At 48.3% G+C, this 18,638-nt stretch overlaps 1 protein-coding gene across 6 annotated transcripts in view; it reads left to right on the top strand.

Annotated features, from left to right (window-relative positions):
* CCM2 (CCM2 scaffold protein) overlaps nucleotides 1-18,638 on the top strand; it is a 61,209-nt gene that overhangs the window by 38,477 nt on the left and 4,094 nt on the right. For all 6 annotated transcript variants that reach the window (XM_059934278.1, XM_059934277.1, XM_059934281.1 and 3 more), the window contains 4 exons: nucleotides 11,501-11,584; nucleotides 12,481-12,664; nucleotides 16,050-16,186; nucleotides 17,089-17,224. In XM_059934278.1, coding sequence (XP_059790261.1) covers nucleotides 11,501-11,584; nucleotides 12,481-12,664; nucleotides 16,050-16,186; nucleotides 17,089-17,224 — 541 coding nt within the window. The remainder of the gene's footprint in view (nucleotides 1-11,500; nucleotides 11,585-12,480; nucleotides 12,665-16,049; nucleotides 16,187-17,088; nucleotides 17,225-18,638) is intronic.

Below are 18,638 nucleotides of genomic sequence, written 5' to 3' on the forward strand. Positions count from 1 at the left end.
AAGATTGTCCTTTCCCCACTGAATGGTGTTGGCACCCTTATCAAAAATCAACTGACACTGTATATGAGGGTTTATTTCTGAGCTCTCTATTCTATTTCATTGCTCTGAATGTCTGTCTTGATGCCAATACCACACTGTTGGTTATTGTAGCTTTGTAGTAAGTTTGGAAATCAGGAAGTGTGAGAATAGATGAAAGGTGTAATATTGATAAATTTAAGGAAGGGTTTGCATTTGGTTTACATGAGCACATAAGAAGAGGATAGAAAGGCCTCTGCTAGCTGCACATCTGTGACAACGTTCTGGAATGTTCATTTGTAACAACCTTAAGTATGAGCCAGTAATTAGATGTGCTACTTATTTATTTCTAAACTGTTCTGTCAGAGGGGTGGACTCTCAGCCCTGTAGAGAGTGGGGAAACTAATACACAGTTAGTTTTATTCTCTCCCCCTCACCCCCACCTTAGAAAGGATAAAATCTAAAACTTTTTAGAATGAGTATGCATTTCCCTTTGGGGCTACCCCAGCACACACTGAACAGCTCTTGAGTGCAGCTGTTCTGAAGTTTAGGATGCTCATCTGACTGTGCCTAGACTCAGCCTGTATCCTGCCACTGTGCCCTGTGTGAGCTTCTGCCGGTCCCTCTCCTCTCTGTGCCAGTTTTCTTCTCTGTGGGCAGGTGGTTGCCTGGCACAGCAGTAGGTGAACTGACTCAGGCCTCTGTGTTTACCTGGCTTGCATTTGGTAATCCCAGAGTAACCTGCCTGCGTGGTTCCCCAGTCAGAGAGGGCATCTGCAAACAAAGACAGTTTGATTTCTTCCCTCCCAATCTTGACCTTCTATTTCCTTTTCTTGTCTTACTGCATTATCTAGGACTTCCAGTACAGGATTGAAAAGCAGTGGTGGGAGGGGACATCCTTTCCTTGTTCCTGGTCTCAGGCAATCTTAGAGCTTCTTACCATTAAGTATTGATGTTAGCTGTAGGTTTTTTGTACATGTTCCTTATCAAGTTGAGGAAGTTCCCCTCTATGTCTAGTTTGCTGAGAGTTTTTGTTATGAATATTAGAGGTTGTCAAATGCTTCTGCTGCATCTATTGATACCATATGATTTTTCTCTTTAGCCTGTTAAAGTGGTGGATCACATTAAATAATTTTTGAATGTAGAGTCAACTTTGCATACCTGGGATAAATCCCACTTGCTTTTGGTTTATAATTCTTTTTATATGTTGTTGGATTTGATTTGCTAATATTTTGTTGAAGATTTTTGTATCTATTTTATGAGAAATATTGGTCTTTCCTTTCTTGTAATATCTTTGGTTTTGATACTAAGGTAATGCTGCCTCAAAAAATGGGTTAGGAAGTGTTTTCTCTTTTCATTTTCTGGAAGAGATTATAGAGAATTGGTATAGTTTCTTCATTAAATGTTGAGTAGAATTAACCAGTGAATCTGTCTGGGCCTGATACTTTCTGTTTTAGAAAGTTATTATTGATTCAATTTCCTTAATAGCTTATATGCCTATTCACATTATCCATTTCTCCTTATGTGAATTTTGGTAGATTGTGTCTTTCAGGGAATTCCACTAGTGGTCCAGTGGTTAGGACTCTGTGCTTCCACTGCAGGGGGCCTGGGTTCAATCCTTGGTCAGGGAACTAAGATCCTGCAAGCCGCACAGTGCCGCCAAAAAAGAAAGAATTCCGTTGGGATCTGAGAACATACTTTGTATGGTTTCTGTTCTTTTAAATTTGTTAAGGTGTGTTTTATGGCCCAGAATGTGCTCTGTCGTGGTGAATGTTCATGTGAGCTTGAGAAGAATGTGTATTCTGTTGAATGCTGTTGTTGGATGAAGTAGTCTGTTGATGTTAGTTATATGCAGTTGGTGGAAGATTTTGAGTTCACCTTTGTCCTTAATCATTTTCTGCCTGCTGGATCTGTCATTTTCTGTCCATTTCTGAGAGGGGGGTGTTGAAGTCTTCAGCTGTAATAGTGGATTCATCTGTTTCTCCCCATAGTTCTATCAGTTTTTGCCTCATGTGTTTCTGAAGCTCTGTTGTTAGGTGCATACACATTAAGGATTGTTATGTTTTTATTATGTAATATCCCTCTTTAAAGTCGGTTTCTTATAGACAGCATATACTTGTGTCTTGAATTTTTTATCCAGTCTGACAGTTTTTGTCTTTTAATTGGTGTATTCAGATGATTCACATTTAAAGTGATTATTGACATAGTTGGATTAATATTTACCATATTTGTAGTTATTTTCTTAATTTTTAAAAAAAAATTAATTAATTTTATTTATTTATTTTTGGCTGCGTTGGGTCTTCGTTGCTGTGCGCAGGCTTTCTCTAGTTGTGGCGAGCGGGGGCTACTCTTTTGTTGCGGTGCGCGGGCTTTCTCTAGTTGTGGCGAGCAGGGGCTACTCTTTTGTTGCGGTGCGCGGGCTTCTCATTGCGGTGGCTTCTCTTGTTGCGGAGCATGGGCTCTAGGCGCCACGGGCTTCAGTAGTTGTGGCACGTGGGCTCAGTAGTTGTGGCTCACGGGCTCTAGAGCGCAGGCTCAGTAGTTGTGGCGCACGGGCTTAGTTGCTCCGCGGCATGTGGGATCTTCCCAGAGCAGGGCTTGAACCCGTGTCCCCTTCATTGGCAGGCGGATTCTTAACCACTACGCCACCCGGGAAGCCCTGTAATTGTTTTCTATTTGTTGCTCTTGTTCTTTGTTTGTTTTGTCTTCTACTCTATTTCTGCTTTATCTGGTTTTATTTGAACATTTTTATAATTCCATTGTTTCTCCTTAACATATCAATTATACTTATTGTTTTTTTTGTTTTTTATTATTTTATTTATTTTATTTTTGGCTCCATTGGGTCTTTGTTGCTGCGTGCGGGCTTTTCTTTAGTTGTGGCGAGCAGGGGATACTCTTTGTTGTGGTGCGTGGGCGTCTCATTATGGTGGCTACTCTTTATTTATTTATTTATTATACAGCAGGTTTTATTAGTTCTCTATTTTATACATATTAGTGCATATATGTCAATCCCAGTCTCCCAGTTCATCCCACCACCACCACCACCATCCATGCCCCTGCTTTCCCCGTTTGGTGTCCATATGTTTGTTCTCTACACCTGTGTCTATTCCTGCCTTGCAAACTGGTTCATCTGTACCATTTTTCTAGATTCCACATAATGCGTATATGCGTTAATATACGATATTTGTTTTTCTCTTTCTGGCTTTCTTCACTCTGTATGACAGTCTCTAGGTCCATCCACGTCTCTGCAGATGACCCAATTTCGTTCCTTTTTATGGCTGAGTAATATTCCTTTGTATATATATGTACCACATCTTCTTTACCCATTCGTCTGTTGATGGACATTTAGGTTGTTTCCATGACCTGGCTATTGTAAATAGTGCTGCAATGAACACTGGGGTGCATGTGTCTTTTTGAGTTATGGTTTTCTCTGGGTATATGTCCAGTAGTGGGATTGCTGGGTCATATGGTAGTTCTATTTTTAGTTTTTTAAGGAACCTCCATACTGTCTCCATAGTGGCTGTATCAATTTACATTCCCACCAGCAGTGCAAGAGGGTTCCCTGTTCTCCACACCCTCTTCAGTATTTGTTGTTTGTAGATTTTCTTTTTTTTTTTAATAAATTTATTCATTTATTTATTTATTTTGGCTGTGTTGGGTCTTCATTTCTGTGCGAGGGCTTTCTCTAGTTGCGGCGAGCGGGGGCCACTCTTCATCGCGGTGCGCGGGCCTCTCACTATCGCGGCCTCTCTTGTTGCGGAGCACAGGCCCCAGACGTGCAGGCTCAGTAGTTGCGGCTCACGGACCCAGTTGCTCCGCGGCATGTGGGATCTTCCCAGACCAGGGCTCGAACCCGTGTCCCTTGTATTGGCAGGCGGATTCTCAACCACTGCACCACCAGGGAAGCCCGTTTGTAGATTTTCTGATGATGCCCATTCTAACTGGTGTGAGGTGATACCTTATTGTAGTTTTGATTTGCATTTCTCTAATGATTGGTGATGTTGAGCACCTTTTCATGTGTTTGTTGGCCATCTGTATGTCTTCTTTGGAGAAATGTCTATTTAGGCCTTCTGCCCACTTTTTGATTGGGTTGTTTGTTTTTTTAATATTGAGCTGCATGAGCTGTTTATATATTTTGGAGATTAATCCTTTGTCAGTTGCGTTGCTTGCAAATATTTTCTCCCATTCTGAGGGTTGTCTTTTCGTCTTGTTTGCAGTTTCCTTTGCTGTGCAAAAGCTTTTAAGTTTCATTAGGTCCCATTTGTTTATTTTTGTTTTTATTTCCATTACTCTAGGAAGTGGATCAAAAAAGATCTTGCTGTGATTTATGTCAGAGAGTGTTCTTCCTATGTTTTTCTCTAAGAGTTTTATAGTGCCCAGTCTTACATTTAGGTCTCTAATCCATTTTGAGTTTATTTTTGTGTATGGTGTTAGGGAGTGTTCTGATTTCATTCTCTTACATGTAGCTGTCCAGTTTTCCCCGCACCACTTATTGAAGAGACTGTCTTTTCTCCATTGTATATCCTTGCCTTCTTTGTCATAGATTAGTTGACCATAGGTGCGTGGGTTTATCTCTGGGCTTTCTATCCTGTTCCATTGATCTATATTTCTGTTTTTGTGCCAGTACCATATTGTCTTGATGACTGTAGCTTTGTAGTATAGTCTGAAGTCAGGGAGTCTGATTCCTCCAGCTCCATTTTTTTCCCTCAAGACTGCTTTGGCTATTTGGGGTCTTTTGTGTCTCCATACAAATTTTAAGATTTTTTGTTCTAGTTCTGTTAAAAATGCCGTTGGTAATTTGATAGGGATTGCATTGAATCTGTAGATTGCTTTGGGTAGTATGGTCATTTTCACAATGTTGATTCTTCCAGTCCATGAACATGGTATATCTTTCCATCTGTTTGTGTCATCTTTGATTTCTTTCATCAGTGTCTTATAGGTTTCTGAGTACAGGTCTTTTACCTCCTTAGGTAGGTTTATTCCTAGGTATTTTATTCTTTTTGTTGCAATGGTGAATGGGATTGTTTCCTTAATTTCTCTTTCTGATCTTTCGTTGTTAGTGTATAGGAATGCAAGAGATTTCTGTACATTAACTTTGTATCCTGCAACTTTACCAGATTCATTGATTAGCTCTAGTAGTTTTCTGATGGCATCTTTAGGATTATCTATGTATAGTATCATGGCATTTGCAAACAGTGACAGTTTTACTTCTTCTTTTCCAATTAGTATTCCTTTTATTTCTTTTTCTTCTCTGATTGCCATGGCTATGACTGCCAAAACCATGTTGAATAGTAGTGGCGAGAGTGGACATCCTTGTCTTGTCCCTGATCTTAGAGGAAATGCTTTCAGTTTTTCACCATTGAGAATGATGTTTGCTGTGGGTTTGTTGTATGTGGGCTTTATTATGTTGAGGTGAGTTCCCTCTGAGCCCACTTTCTGGAGAGTTTTTATCATGAATGGGTGTTGAATTTTGTCAGAAGCTTTTCTGTATCTATTGAGATGATCATATGGTTTTTATTCTTCAATTTGTTAATATGGTGTATCACATTGATTGATTTGCATATATTGAAGAATCTTTGCATCACTGGGATAAATCTCACTAGATATGGTGTATGAGCCTTTTAATGTGTTGTTGGATTCTGTTTGCTAGTATTTTGTTGAGGATTTTTGCATCTATATTCATCAGTGATATTGGTCTGTAGTATTCTTTTTTTATAGTATCTTTGTCTGGTTTTGGTATCAGGGTGATGGTGGCCTTGTAGAATGAGTTTGGGAGTGTTCCTTCTTCTGTAATTTTTTGGAAGAGTTTGAGAAGGATTGGTGTTAGCTCTTCTCTAAATGTTTGATAGAATTCACCTCTGAAGCCATCTGGTCCGGGACTTTTGTTTGTTGGAAGATTTTTAATCACACTTCCAACTCCGTAACTTGTGATTGGTCTATTCGTATTTTCTGTTTCTTCTGGTTCAGTCTTGGAAGGTTATACCTTTCTAAGAATTTGTCCATTTCTTCCAGGCTGTCCATTTTATTGGTGTAGAGTTGCTTGTAGTAGTCTCTTATGATCCTTTGTATTTCTGTGGTGTCCATTGTAACTTTTCTGTTTTCATTGCTAATTTTATTGATTTGAGTCCGTCCCTTTTTTTCTTGATGAGTCTGGCTAAAGGTTTATCAATTTTGTTTATCTTCTCAAAGAACCAGCTTTTAGTTTTATTGATCTTTGCTACTGTTTTCTTTGTTTCTATTTCATTTATTTTTGCTCTGATCTTTATGATTTCTTTCCTTCTAATATCTTTGGGTTTTGTTTGTTCTTCTTTCTCTAGTTCCTTTAGGTGTAAGTTTAGATTGTTTATTTGAGATTTTTCTTGTTTCCTGAGGTAGGCTTGTATTGCTATAAACTTCCCTCTTAGAACTGCTTTTGCTGCATCCCATAGGTTTTGGATCGTCACGTTTTCATTGTCATTTGTCTCTAGGTATTTTTTGATTTCCTCTTTGATTTCTTCAGTGATCTCTTGGTTATTTAGTAATGTATTGTTTAGCCTCCATGTGTTTGTGTTTTTTACGTTTTTCCCCCTGTAATTGATTTCTAATCTCATAGCGTGTGGTCAGAAAAGATGCTTGATATGATTTCAGTTTTCCTAAATTTACTGAAGCTTGATTTGTGACCCAAGATGTGATCTGTCCTGGAGAATGTTCGGTGTGCACTTGAGGAGAAAGTGTAATCTACTGTTTTTGGATGGAATGTCCTATAAATATCAATTAAATCTATCTGATCTATTGTGTCATTTAAAGCTTGTGTTTCCTTATTAATTTTCTGTCTGGATGATCTTTCCATTGGTGTAAGTGAGGTGTTGAAGTCCCCCACTATTATTGTGTTACTGTCGATTTCCTCTTTTATAGCTGTTAGCATTTGCCTTATGTATCGAGGTGCTCCTGTGTTGGGTGCATCTATATTTATAGTTGTTATATCTTCTTCTTGGATTGATCCCTTGAGCATTATGTAGTGTCCTTCCTTGTCTCTTGTAACATTCTTTATTTTAAAGTCTATTGTATCTGATATGAGCATTGCTACTCCAGCTTTCTTTTGATTTCCATTTGCATGGAGTATCTTTTTCCATCCCCTCACTTTCTGTATGTGTCCCTAGGTCTGAAGTGGGTCTCTTGTAGACAGCATATATATGGGTCTTGTGTTTGTATCCATTCAGCGAGCCTGTGTCTTTTGGTTGGAGCATTTAATCCATTCACATTTAAGGTAATTATTGATATGTATGTTCCTATTACCATTTTCTTAATTGTTATGGGTTTATTTTTCTAGGTCCTTTTCTTCTCTTGTGTTTCCCACTCAGAGAAGTTCCTTTAGCATTTGTCATAGAGCTGGTTTGTTGGTGCTGAATTCTCTTGGCTTTTGCTTGTCTGTAAAGCTTTTGATTTCTCCGTTGAATCTGAATGAGATCCTTGCTGGGTAGAGTAATCTTGTTTGTAGGTTCTTCCCTTTCATCACTTTAAATATATCGTGCCACTCCCTTCTGGCTTGTAGAGTTTCTGCTGAGAAATCAGCTGTTAACCTTATGGGAGTTCCCTTGTACGTTATTTGTCGTTTTTCCCTTGTTGTTTTTAATAATTTTTCTTTGTCTTTAATTTTTGTCCACTTGATTACTGTGTATCTTGGCGTGTTTCTCCTTGGGTTTATCCTGCCTGGGACTCTCTGTGCTTCCTGGACTTGGGTGGCTATTTCCTTTCCCATGTTAGGGAAGTTTTCGACTATAATCTCTTCAAATATTTTTTCGGGTCCTTACTCTCTCTCTTCTCCTCCTGGAACCCTATTATGCGAATGTTGGTGTGTTTAATGTTGTCCCAGAGGTCTCTTAGGCTGTCTTCATTTCTTTTCATTCTTTTTTCTTTGTTATCGTCCATGGCAGTGAATTCCACCATTCTGTCTTCCAGGTCACTTATCCGTTCTTCTGCCTCAGTTATTCTGCTATTGATTCCTTCTAGTGTAGTTTTCATTTCAGTTATTGTGTTATTCATCTCTGTTTGTTTGTTCTTTAATTCTTCTAGGTCTTTGTTAAGCATTTCTTGCATCTTCTCAATCACTAGCTCCATTCTTTTTCTGAGGTCCTGGATCATCTTCACTATCATTATTCTGAATTCTTTTTCTTGAAGGTTGCCTGTCTCCACTTCGTTTAGTTGTTTTTATGGGGTTTTATCTTGTTCCTTCATCTGTTACGTAGTCCTCTACCTTTTCATTTTGTCTGTCTTTCTGTGAATGTGGTTTTTGTTCCACAGGCTGCGGGATTATAGTTCTTCTTGCTTCTGCTGTCTGCCCTCTGGTGGATGAGGCTATCTCAGAGGCTTGTGCAAGTTTCCTGATGTGAGGGACTGGTGATGGGTAGAGTTGGGTGTTGCTCTGGTGGGCAGAGCTCAGTAAAACTTTAATCCACTTGTCTGCTGATAGGCGGGTCTGAGTTCCCTCCCTGTTGGTTGTTTGGCCTGAGGTGACCCAGCACTGGCGCGTACAGGTTCTTTGGTGGGGCTAATGGCGGACTCTGGGAGGGCTCACGCCAAGGAGCACTTCCCAGAACTTCTGCTGCCAGTGTCCTTGTCCCCGCAGTGAGCCACAGCTACCCCCTGCCTCTGCAGGAAACCCTCCACCACTGGCAGATAGGTCTGGTTCAGTCTCCTATGGCATCACTACTCCTTCCCCTGGGTCCCGATGTGCACACTACTTTGTGTGTGCCCTCCAAGAGTGGAGTCCCTGTTTCCCCCAGTCCTGTCGAAGTCTTGCAATCAAATTCCGCTAGCCTTCAAAGTCTGATTCTCTGGGAATTCCTCCTCCCATTGCTGGATCCCCAGATTGGGAAGCCTGACGTGGAGCTCAGAACCTTCACTCCAGTGGGTGGACTTCTGTGGCATAATTGTTCTCCATTTTGTGACTCACCCACCCAACGGTTATGGGATTTGATTTTATTGTGATTGTGCCCCTCCTCCCGTCTCATTGCAGCTTCTCCTTTGTCCTTGGATATGGGGTATCTTTTTTGGTGAGTTCCAGTGTCTTCCTGTTGGTGATTGTTCAGCAGTTAGTTGTGATTCCAGTGCTCTCACAAGAGGGAGTGAGCGCCTGTCCTTCTACTCCGCCATCTTGAACCCTGTGCCCCTCAATTATACTTCTTTATAAATATTTTTAGTGGTTGCCCTAGGGTTTGCTGTTTACATTTACAACTAATCTTAATCCGTTTTCAAATAACGCTACCTTGCTTCACAGGTAGTGCAGGTACCTTATAACCAAATTAATTACCCAATACATCTTGCTGTTTTTCTTTTGAACAAACTGTTATCTGTTAGATCAACTACAATAAGTAAAGTAGAAGGTATTATTTTACCTTTATTTATTTCTTCTCTCATGTTTTTTCCTTGTTGTAGATCAATTTCTGACCAAATCATTTTCCTTCTCTCTGAATAAATTCTCTTAACATCTCCTGCCAGGTAATCGTGAAATCTCCCAATTTTTGTTTGTCTGAGAAAGTCTTTATTTCTCCTTCACTTTTGAAGGACAGTTTCACCAGATGTAGAATTGTAGGTTCGTGGGTTTTTCTTTCAATACTGAGTGTTTCACTCTTCTCTTGCTTGCATGGTTTCTGAAGAGAAGTTTGATATCGTTATTACCCCTGCTTCTCTGTAGGTAAGGTGCTATTTGGTGTTTTCCTGTTGCTTACTTCAAGGTTTTCTCTTGGTCTTTGATTTTTTTGCAATTTGAATATGATATGCCTAGGTGTAGTTTTTGGTTTTGTTTTTTGTTTTGCTATTTATCCTGCTTGATGTCCTCTGAGCTTCCTGGGTTTGTGGTTTGGTGTCTGACATTGAGGAAATTCTTAGCCATTATTGCTTCAAGTTATTTCTTGTGTTTCTTTCTCCCCTTCTTTTCCTGGTAGTCCCACTACACATTTGTTATACCTTTTGTAATTTTCTATTGTTCGATATTCTATTCCTTTTTTTTGGTTTGTTTTTTCCCTTTTCTTCTTTCTATTTCCTTTTCAGTTTTGGGAGTTTTTACTGACATATCTCCAAGCTGTGTCCATCTACTGGTGAACGAATCAAAAGCATTCTTCATTTCTGTTGTAATGTTTTTGGTTTTTAACATTTCCCATTGATTTTTTTTCCTTAGAATTTCCATCTCTTTGCTTACATCGCCGATCAGTTCTTGCATGATGTTCACTTTATTAGAGCCCTTAGCATGTTAATCATAGTTGTTTTAAATTCTTGGTCTGATAATTCCAAAATCTCTGCCATATCTAAGTCTGGTTCTGATGCTTGCCGTGTATGTTCAGTGTTCTTTGCCTATTAGCATGCCTTGTAATTTTTTGTTGCAAGCTGGGTGTGGTGATTCAGGTAAAAGGAGCTGAGGTAAAGAGGGCTTCCTGCCTGGCCCCCAGAGTTTTGTCTCAAGCTTGTCCGTGCCCATGTCCAGCCCTTGGTCAGTCCCCTTCTGGTGCGCCTCCCAGGCTGGCTCCTGTGGCTTCTCTCCGGGGGCTGTGATTCTCTGTCCCCCGTTGCTCTCTCCAGTTTTGGGGACAGCAGTTTGCCCTGTGACCTTGTTCTCTGATGGATCTGAGAAGACATGTTGATTTTTCAGTTTGTTCAGCTCTTTTCTTGTGAGGACAGGAGTGACGACGTCGAACTGGAGACAGGAAGTCTGTTGTCACCCTGTTAACAGCGATCTTAAACATTTGAGTTAGTGAGAGGATGAGAAATGTTGGCTGTAAGAGAAATCAGTAACCCATTAAATCACATTTAAAAACTGTGTTAATCGGTGGAGATGTGACGCGAACACAGCTGATGCAGCACTGCGTCCGCGCCGCACTTGGGGCCCTTTTCGTTGAGGTTTGTTAGCCAGGTGCTTCACGGCCTCGTGTCACTTCATTTCTCTATGCTCATCGCTCAGCTGCCTGGCCCTTCGTGACTTAACACGTTTACTTTTAGCAGGTTGTGCAGAACCGTTGTTTTCAGTTTCCAACCATGACCTGGAAACACAAGCCATCCTTGTCGGTCCTTTTATTTATTTTTCATTTTTATTTTTATCTTTTGGTCACACCATGCGCCTTGCGGGATCTTAGTTCCCCTATCAGAGATTGAACCAAGGCCCCCTGCAGTGGAAGCCTGGAGTCTTAACCACTGGCCCGCCAGGGAAGCCCCTTGTCTGTCCTTTTAGAATCCAGATTTCACCAAACTAATTTTGCGGTGTCCTTTGCAGGCCTTTGGTGACCACATTGATGCAGCCTGGTGGGAAGTGTGGGAGTGTTCTCCTCAGCCGGTGGAGATTTTGCTAAAAACCTGGAGCGCGCTGCCTTGAGGAGCCCCCCGCTGCGAGCCGGGGCTGCGGCCGAGGGGCCTGGTGGTGGGGATGCACGAGGCTCTCGCAGTGCTCTGCTGGCCCGTGGTGGTGTTGCCTCATCTTCCCTTTCTCACGGCACTTTCTCTCTCCACTTTCTTTCAGTACTTAGGTCAATTAACGTCCATCCCAGGATACCTGAATCCCTCCAGTAGGACTGAAATCCTGCATTACATAGACAATGCAAAGGTAACCCCATCTGCCCGACTCTGTCCTCCTAACCCTCAGCCTGCTCCATCTCCCAACCCTGACCTCTGACCCTCAGCCTGCTCCACCTCCCAACCCTGACCTCTGACCCTCAGCCTGCTCCACCTCCTAACCCTAACTTCTGACCCTCAGCCTGTTCTACCTCCCCACCCTGACCTCTGACCCTCAGTTTGCTCCACCTCCCACCCTGACCTCTGACCCTGTTTGCTCCACCTCCCAACCCTGACCTCTGACCCTGTTTGCTTCACCTCCTAACCCTGACCTCTGACCCTCAGTTTGCTACACCTCCCAGCCCTGACCTCTGACCCTCAGTTTGCTCCACCTCCTAACCCGACCTCTGACCGCCAGCCTGCTCCACCTCCTAACCCAACCTCTGACCCCTCAGTCTGCTCCACCTCTCAACCCCGACCTCTGACCCTCAATTTGCTCCACCTCCTAACCCCAACCTCTGACCCTTGTTCTCTGACACCAGCTCTTGGCCCTCTGACCTTGGGCCTTCATGGCCGTGAGGGATGACCCAGTCCCATCATGTCAAGGGTGCACTTGGCCCTTGGCTATCAAGACTGTTCCTCAGTCTGAACATGAACTTTCTTCTCCAGACTTGCTCCTGGTGGTTCTGGGCTGTTTCACAATTCACGTTTTCGAGATATCCAAACCACACGCCACAGGTCTGAGCCTAAAGGCGGTTCCAGAAGAACCCCCCACGTGGTTTGAGCACAGCAGTGCCCTGGGAGCGAGCGTGGCTGCTCTCAGGGGAGCAGCACCCTGCCCATGAGTCAGCACTGGCTGTGAGGGCTGCGTGTGCCACACACGGTGCGGGGCCCCAGGGGAGCCTGTGGCCGGGCCCTGTGTTTCTGATGCCGTGTGCTTCCTTCCAGAGAGCCCACCAGCTCCCCGGACACCTGACCCAGGAGCATGACGCTGTCATCAGCCTGTCTGCCTACAACGTCAAGCTGGCCTGGAGGGACGGGGAGGACACCATCCTCAGGGTCCCCATCCATGACATCGCCGCCGTGTCCTATGTGCGGGATGACGCCTCACACCTGGTGGTCCTAAAGACAGGTATGGACCTGGGGAGTGGGGTCAGGAGGGTCCTTGGCAGATGCCGACCACGCCTCTGTCCTGAGGAGTGAGTCCGTGGATTTCACGGAGCTCTGGAGACAGTTTCTACAGCGGTGGGTCAGCCACTGCTGCCCACTGTGCCTGAGAGAAGCCCTCTGTCCAGAGAAGGGCAGTGACCCAGGAGGCTGTGAGGAACAGGTGCTGAGCTCAGCCACTGTCACTCAGCGCGGCCCCCGTCCGGGATGCTGGCGTGGCCTCTGGCACCCAGGCCTGCTAGAGCCCCGGGCGCAGGTGGCTCCACAGGGTGAGGGTGGGCCTCAGCTCAGCCCAGCCAACATTCGGCCCCTGCCTTTGGCCAGGCGGTCTTCCCAAAGCGGGGGGAGCAAAGATGAGACCAGACCAGCAAGGAGCTCTCTGTCTGCGAGACGTTCTGAGTGTGTCCGTGTAGGAGAATCAGAGAGAACCTTAAACCAGCCGTCAGCTCCCCTCGCCCAGCCCACACCTCTCACCTGGCGATGAGGGTGCAGCGCCGCCTTACTTGGCACTGCCGGACAGGCTGCCTGGTGGGTCCAGAGCCCTGGCCTAAGTCCCTGAGGAATGAGGAGCGAAATCACGGTTTCACACATGCCGTGCCCTTCCCGGCGGGCAGCTCTCAGGTTGTCGCTGCGGCACGGACACCGTCCTGGGCTCCTTTAGGCACTGGCGGCGGCTGGGTTGGGCCCCAAAGGGCCGGTGGCGGGGCGTGAGGGTGGCCCGCTGGACCGGCCTGGGTCGCACTCTGTGCTTCCGGCAGTGCAGAGTCGTATTTCTGCTTGAGGTCGTTAGTTCACGGGGATCCGAGGGCTTTTTAAGAGCCAGGGCCCTGGTGAGCTTTCCCATTACTGACTCCTCGAGCTTCAAGGAGGTTCCCGTGCAAGGGCCCGTGTGCACAGGTAACTGGAGCGGTTTGTGCAGGTGGCTGCCGGGATTACTACAGCCCCTCTCCTCTGTGTGGCTGTGGCTTAGTGTCCCCTCCGCAGCGTCACACACAGCACGCACGCACGCACACACACTCCCCACACGTGCTTGTAACACCCATGTACATCCTTGCACTCACATGCGCTCACACGGGTCCCACACACTCACACACTCTCATTCATACTCACTAGTTCACATGCACACTCACACACACCCCTGCTCTGTCGTGCTGCACTTTGGAGCGAGGTCCCCTCTGTGCTCTGCTGGTTCCTCATTTCCCCGTATTGTGTTCAGTGAGCAGCTACCGTTTAATGACAGGCATTATTTTCGGTTGAACAACATGAAGCTGCATTTTAATCTAGAAAAATGACAATTGAAGGTGGCTCAGACTAGTAGAAAGTGTGTGACATGAATGATCTCGTTTAATCTCCACAGTAAACCTGTCAGGAGGATTCTGTTTACTTCCACTGCTGCTGGTGGCCTACCTGGGAGCAGATGGTCACCTGGTGGGTGGGTGGTGGCCGGCTGGTTGAGGAACTGGCTGTGTAACTGCTTCCATCAGTGCTGCCCAGCGCCGTGGTAGCTGCCGTGCCCTGCCAGGGGACTGTCCCCGCAGGAGGCCCGAGGCCGGGGGCCTCCCTAGGGACCGAGCAATGAGGAGAGCACTCTGGCTGCGGGCCTGCTGGCGTTTGGGCCGGTAGGAGGGGAGCTGGCCCCTGGGTTTCTTGTGTCCAGGACATTTCTCAGTGTTAACCATGGAGCAGATTACTAGGAAAACAGGTAACCGAGTTATTTCTAAGAGAATGAGCTCTGTAGGAGAAACTTTCCAAAAGATGAAAACCAGGACCCAGGGCTTTGAGAGCTTTCAAGTTAAAAGAAAGAGAATGAATTCCGTGTCCTGGAGCGGCCTCCTCATTCTAGCGGATGGCCCTGAAGGGAAGCCTCCGGACCAGGGGCCTCCTGGTCCCTCAGAGGCCCCTGTGCCATCAGGCACGCTGTGTGTCAGGTGATGCACGCGGCCGTCCTCAGCACAGGTGCCGGCAGTGGTAGCTAACACTTACTAAGTGCCTGCTACCCGCAGGCTGTCTGTGTGCCTCCTTCAACCCGGGCTATGCTGGCATTTGGGACAACATGGGGCCGGGGTAGGGGTCAGGTCTGGCTGCAGGAGGTTCCGTGTGGCAGGCAGAGCTCGGAGGGCATGGAGACATCTCGTTAAAGGATGTTTCTGCGGATGTAGGAGAGTGGACAGTGGATCTGAACCGGGACCTGTGGGGACGGCCTGTAGGACTGTGGATGGGTGCAGCTGGGGGACTGGAAGTGGGCTTGCTTTGCGTGGCGTTGGAGCCACATGCCTGCTTCCTGGGGAGCAGCCATGGGTGCGAGCCACAAAGCTACTAAAAATGTTCTAAAAAAGTAAAACGGAACAAGTGAAATCAACGTTACTAATGTATTTCATTTATGTCTTTATGTCCAGACGTCACGTCAGCGAGGTCAGGGTAGCAGTCGCTAGTGAGCGCTCACGCAGTCTTCTTTGTCCTAACTGAGACCTTGTGGGTAGTTTCCACTTCGGGTGCCGCTCAGCACCTGTGGCCCGTGGGTCTGTGGGACGGTGCAGTCCGGGGTCTAACCCTGGGATTCACGGGGCTCAGCCTCCGCACAGGGTGCGGCCAGCCCTGCCCTTCAGAGCCCCGGTCTTTGCAGGCCCGTCCGCCCCCAGCATGGCTGTTCCTGCCTGGGCTCCCGTCTCTCAGCCGTGTCTGAGCTTCGGGTGGTCTCCCTCCTGGGTGGGCTTGCGCTGAGCTACCCCGGCATCAGGGGCGCGCAACCTTCACCTCCACTTCCTGCTCCCTGGTGTGTCCGAGCATCCGCTCAGACAGGCCTGGAGCCCTGTTCCTGAAGAAGCTTCCCTGGGCCCCAGGCCCCCCTTCCCACTTCAGGAATCCCCCCTCGCGTCCCACAAGACCTTACGTGTGAGGAGGCGGTGTGTAGTGTTAGGAACACAGGCGGGGGCTCGCACGTCTAGATCCCTACCTGGCTTCTGCCCCTCACGCACCCTCGGGCCTGGCGCTCTGCCCGCTGTGCCTCGTTTCCCCATCTCTTGTCAGGACTGTGTATTAACCTTGTCACTAGAACCCTGTGAATGCTTGCTTTTGTGTCGATCAAAAGCAGCTGAATATTAGCAGTTCCATATCTCAGCCTAAGATACTCGCACTGTCTTTGGCAAAGATGCTGGAGGGTCATGTAAGGTGACGGCTCTGAGTGGGCAGTGGCAGGGGAGTGAGGATGGGAGGGTGCTCTTGTGAAGGGAAGGTGACGAGGGGGGTGCGCCTGGCTCGGCCTGTTCCCACCTGAGTCAGGTAGGGGCCGCCCAGAGCCTGCTGTTGAGCTCCCACACCTGCCCTAACCTGCCACGGTGTTGACTTCCCAGCCCAGGACCCCGGCATCTCCCCCAGCCAGAGTTTGTGTGCAGAAAGTTCCAGAGGCCTCACCGCAGGCTCCCTGTCGGAGAGCGGAGTGGGGCCTGTGGAGGCATGCTGCCTGGTGATCCTGGCCGCGGAGAGCAAGGTGAGCAGGGTTGGCAGCTGGTACCCAGGCCCTGCCCATGGCCTGCCCATCCCCCCCCATGTCCTGACCCAGCCCCACCTACAGCTTGCCCAGGCTCCACCCACAGCAGAGCCAGCCCCGCCTATATCCTGATCCAGCCCCGCATAGCACCTGACCCAGGTCCCACCCCAGGTCCCACTGGCTCCCAGTCCGCTGGTTTGTTCTTCTCTTGGTGGGCCTCACCCCTCCCTTCCCCACACTGACAGGGGCCATGGTCTGTACCCCGAGCTGTGCCCTTGGGGAAGATGCTTGGGAGTGGGGAGCTGGGGCTTGGGGCCCCACCTCGGCCACCCAAGAGCCACCAGCCTCGGGGAGCCCCTTGATACCCTTCTGTTAAGCTTTCACATCTGTGAGACCAAAGCAGGGCCGCCCCGCCTTAGGTAGCCTCTGATGTGCATCCCTTCTCCCCAGCCCCGCCCACCCTCCCGCTGGGAAGTTCTTCCTCATGGGGCCGCCTCACTGGCCTGTCCCCACTGGAGGCTCCTGCAGACACTGCCCCGTGTCCCAGGGGCAGAGCCGCCCCAGATGGGACCCTGCGTTAACGGCACACATGTGAAACAGTTGCGCGGTGTCAGGAGTGCCGTCCGTGTGACCTGGCACGGGTGCTGTTCCCTCCCTGCCCCTTTCCCGTGGCTGGGACAGGAGTGGGGAGACGGCGCTGGCTGGAAGGGCGGTGGAGGAGGAGGGCCGGCAGCTGACGCTCTCGCGGGTCCAGCCTGCTTCCTGGGTGTGGGCTGGTGTCCTTGCGGCCCCGTTGGGCAGTGGGAGGCGTCAGGCCCTTGGGGCAGGTGTTCATTCTGCATCTGAGGTGTCGGATGTCCGGAAGCTGCCCAGGAAGGCTCCGCATTGTCCTCCATTGGCAGGTCGCCGCAGAAGAGCTGTGCTCCCTGCTCGGCCAGGTCTTCCAGATCGTGTACACGGAGTCCACCATCGACTTCCTGGACAGAGCCATATTTGACGGGGCCTCGACACCCACCCACCACCTGTCCCTTCACAGTGGTACGTGCGCAAGAGGGCCCCGCCGCCCCTTCCCACCAGGGCTCACTCTGCCGCGGGCTCTTCCCAGGACAACACCTGGGCAGCCTTGTTGTGCGGTGACCCTGTGGCCAGCGTCCCGGGGGGTTTGAGCCGACGCCCTGTGTTCCCAGACTTCACTGTTCACATGAATCTGCAAGTTTAGTCAGGCACACACGTTCCCCCCACTCCCTGCTTTAGGCCACCTGGTGGCTTCCTGCGTCACTTTGGGGGGCCGGAAACACTTTTTCTGGAACCACGCCTGGCCAAAGTCACTTTACCAAACTTAGAACCCAGGGCCGGGCGGGGCTCCCAGCGCTGGGGCCGAGAGTGGGTATGGGGCCCCTTCCAAGACGAGGCCTGCCCGGGGCGGGGTGGGGGGCAGTGGCAGGAAGAGCAAGGGGCCCGAAGGCGGTGCAGCCGGCCCAGCGCTCAGAGCCACTTCCTCCGTGTGGGCATCTGGGGAGCGTTTTCCGGAATCTGTGAGCACGCACGAGATGCTTCCTTTGCGTGGTAGCCCACTTGAGCTCAATCTTCTAAACACCAGCGGCATCCACTTTTCAAATGCTTAGTATACTGAGGACCCGTGGCTTCCGTCAGTCAGGTGGACAGAAAGAAAGGTATCGGAGACAGCGCAGCGGTAGCCTCCGTGGCAGGCAGCCTCTGGTCTTTCCGTGGAGAGTCCGGCCCTGCACGCGCCCCCGGCGGCTCACGCGTCTCCACGACCAGCGCAGGACCCTGTGCGTGCTGACGGAGCTGAGGGGGCTTTCTGAGGAAGGGCCGGCTCTCTCACCTCCTCCTGGTCTCGCTGTTCATGCTGGAGCTGCCACAGCACCGCAGAGACAGCCCGGCGAGGCCGGCAGTCTGTCCTCACGGGCAGGTGGGGAGGTTGAGGCCCAGAGGCCCGCGGCTTCCCCAGTGGGTAGCAGGTGGTTTACTGAGCTATATTTAAACGTTCAGCTTTAGTGTGATTGCTTTGGCCCTTGTGCATTGAAATTTCCAGTAGTGGTTTTTTTTTTTAATAAGCTTTTTTACTAAAAAGTACACAGATCGCAATTATACCGTTAAATGAGTTTTCACGAGGTAAACACAGGATGTTCAGCCTACCCGCGTGGGCTTCCTTCCTGCCGGCCTCCTCTCTGCGTGGGTGTCCTTTGTCCCCCAGCCCTCAGGTCTCCCTCTGGGGCCCAGGCACACCCGCACTCACACCACGTGTGCACATGCCCCCACCACATACATCACACGCGCGGCACACGTACGTACATCACGTCACACGCGTGCACACACTCCACACAGCACACACGCTCACGTCCTCACAGACACTTGACGCACACGAGCGTGCACACTAGACGCTCACAGCATACACACTCCCCGTGCACGCACACTCTCGGACACGCGC

Source organism: Balaenoptera ricei, chromosome 9 (assembly GCF_028023285.1).
Source record: "Balaenoptera ricei isolate mBalRic1 chromosome 9, mBalRic1.hap2, whole genome shotgun sequence".
NCBI classification, from domain to species: domain Eukaryota; kingdom Metazoa; phylum Chordata; class Mammalia; order Artiodactyla; family Balaenopteridae; genus Balaenoptera; species Balaenoptera ricei.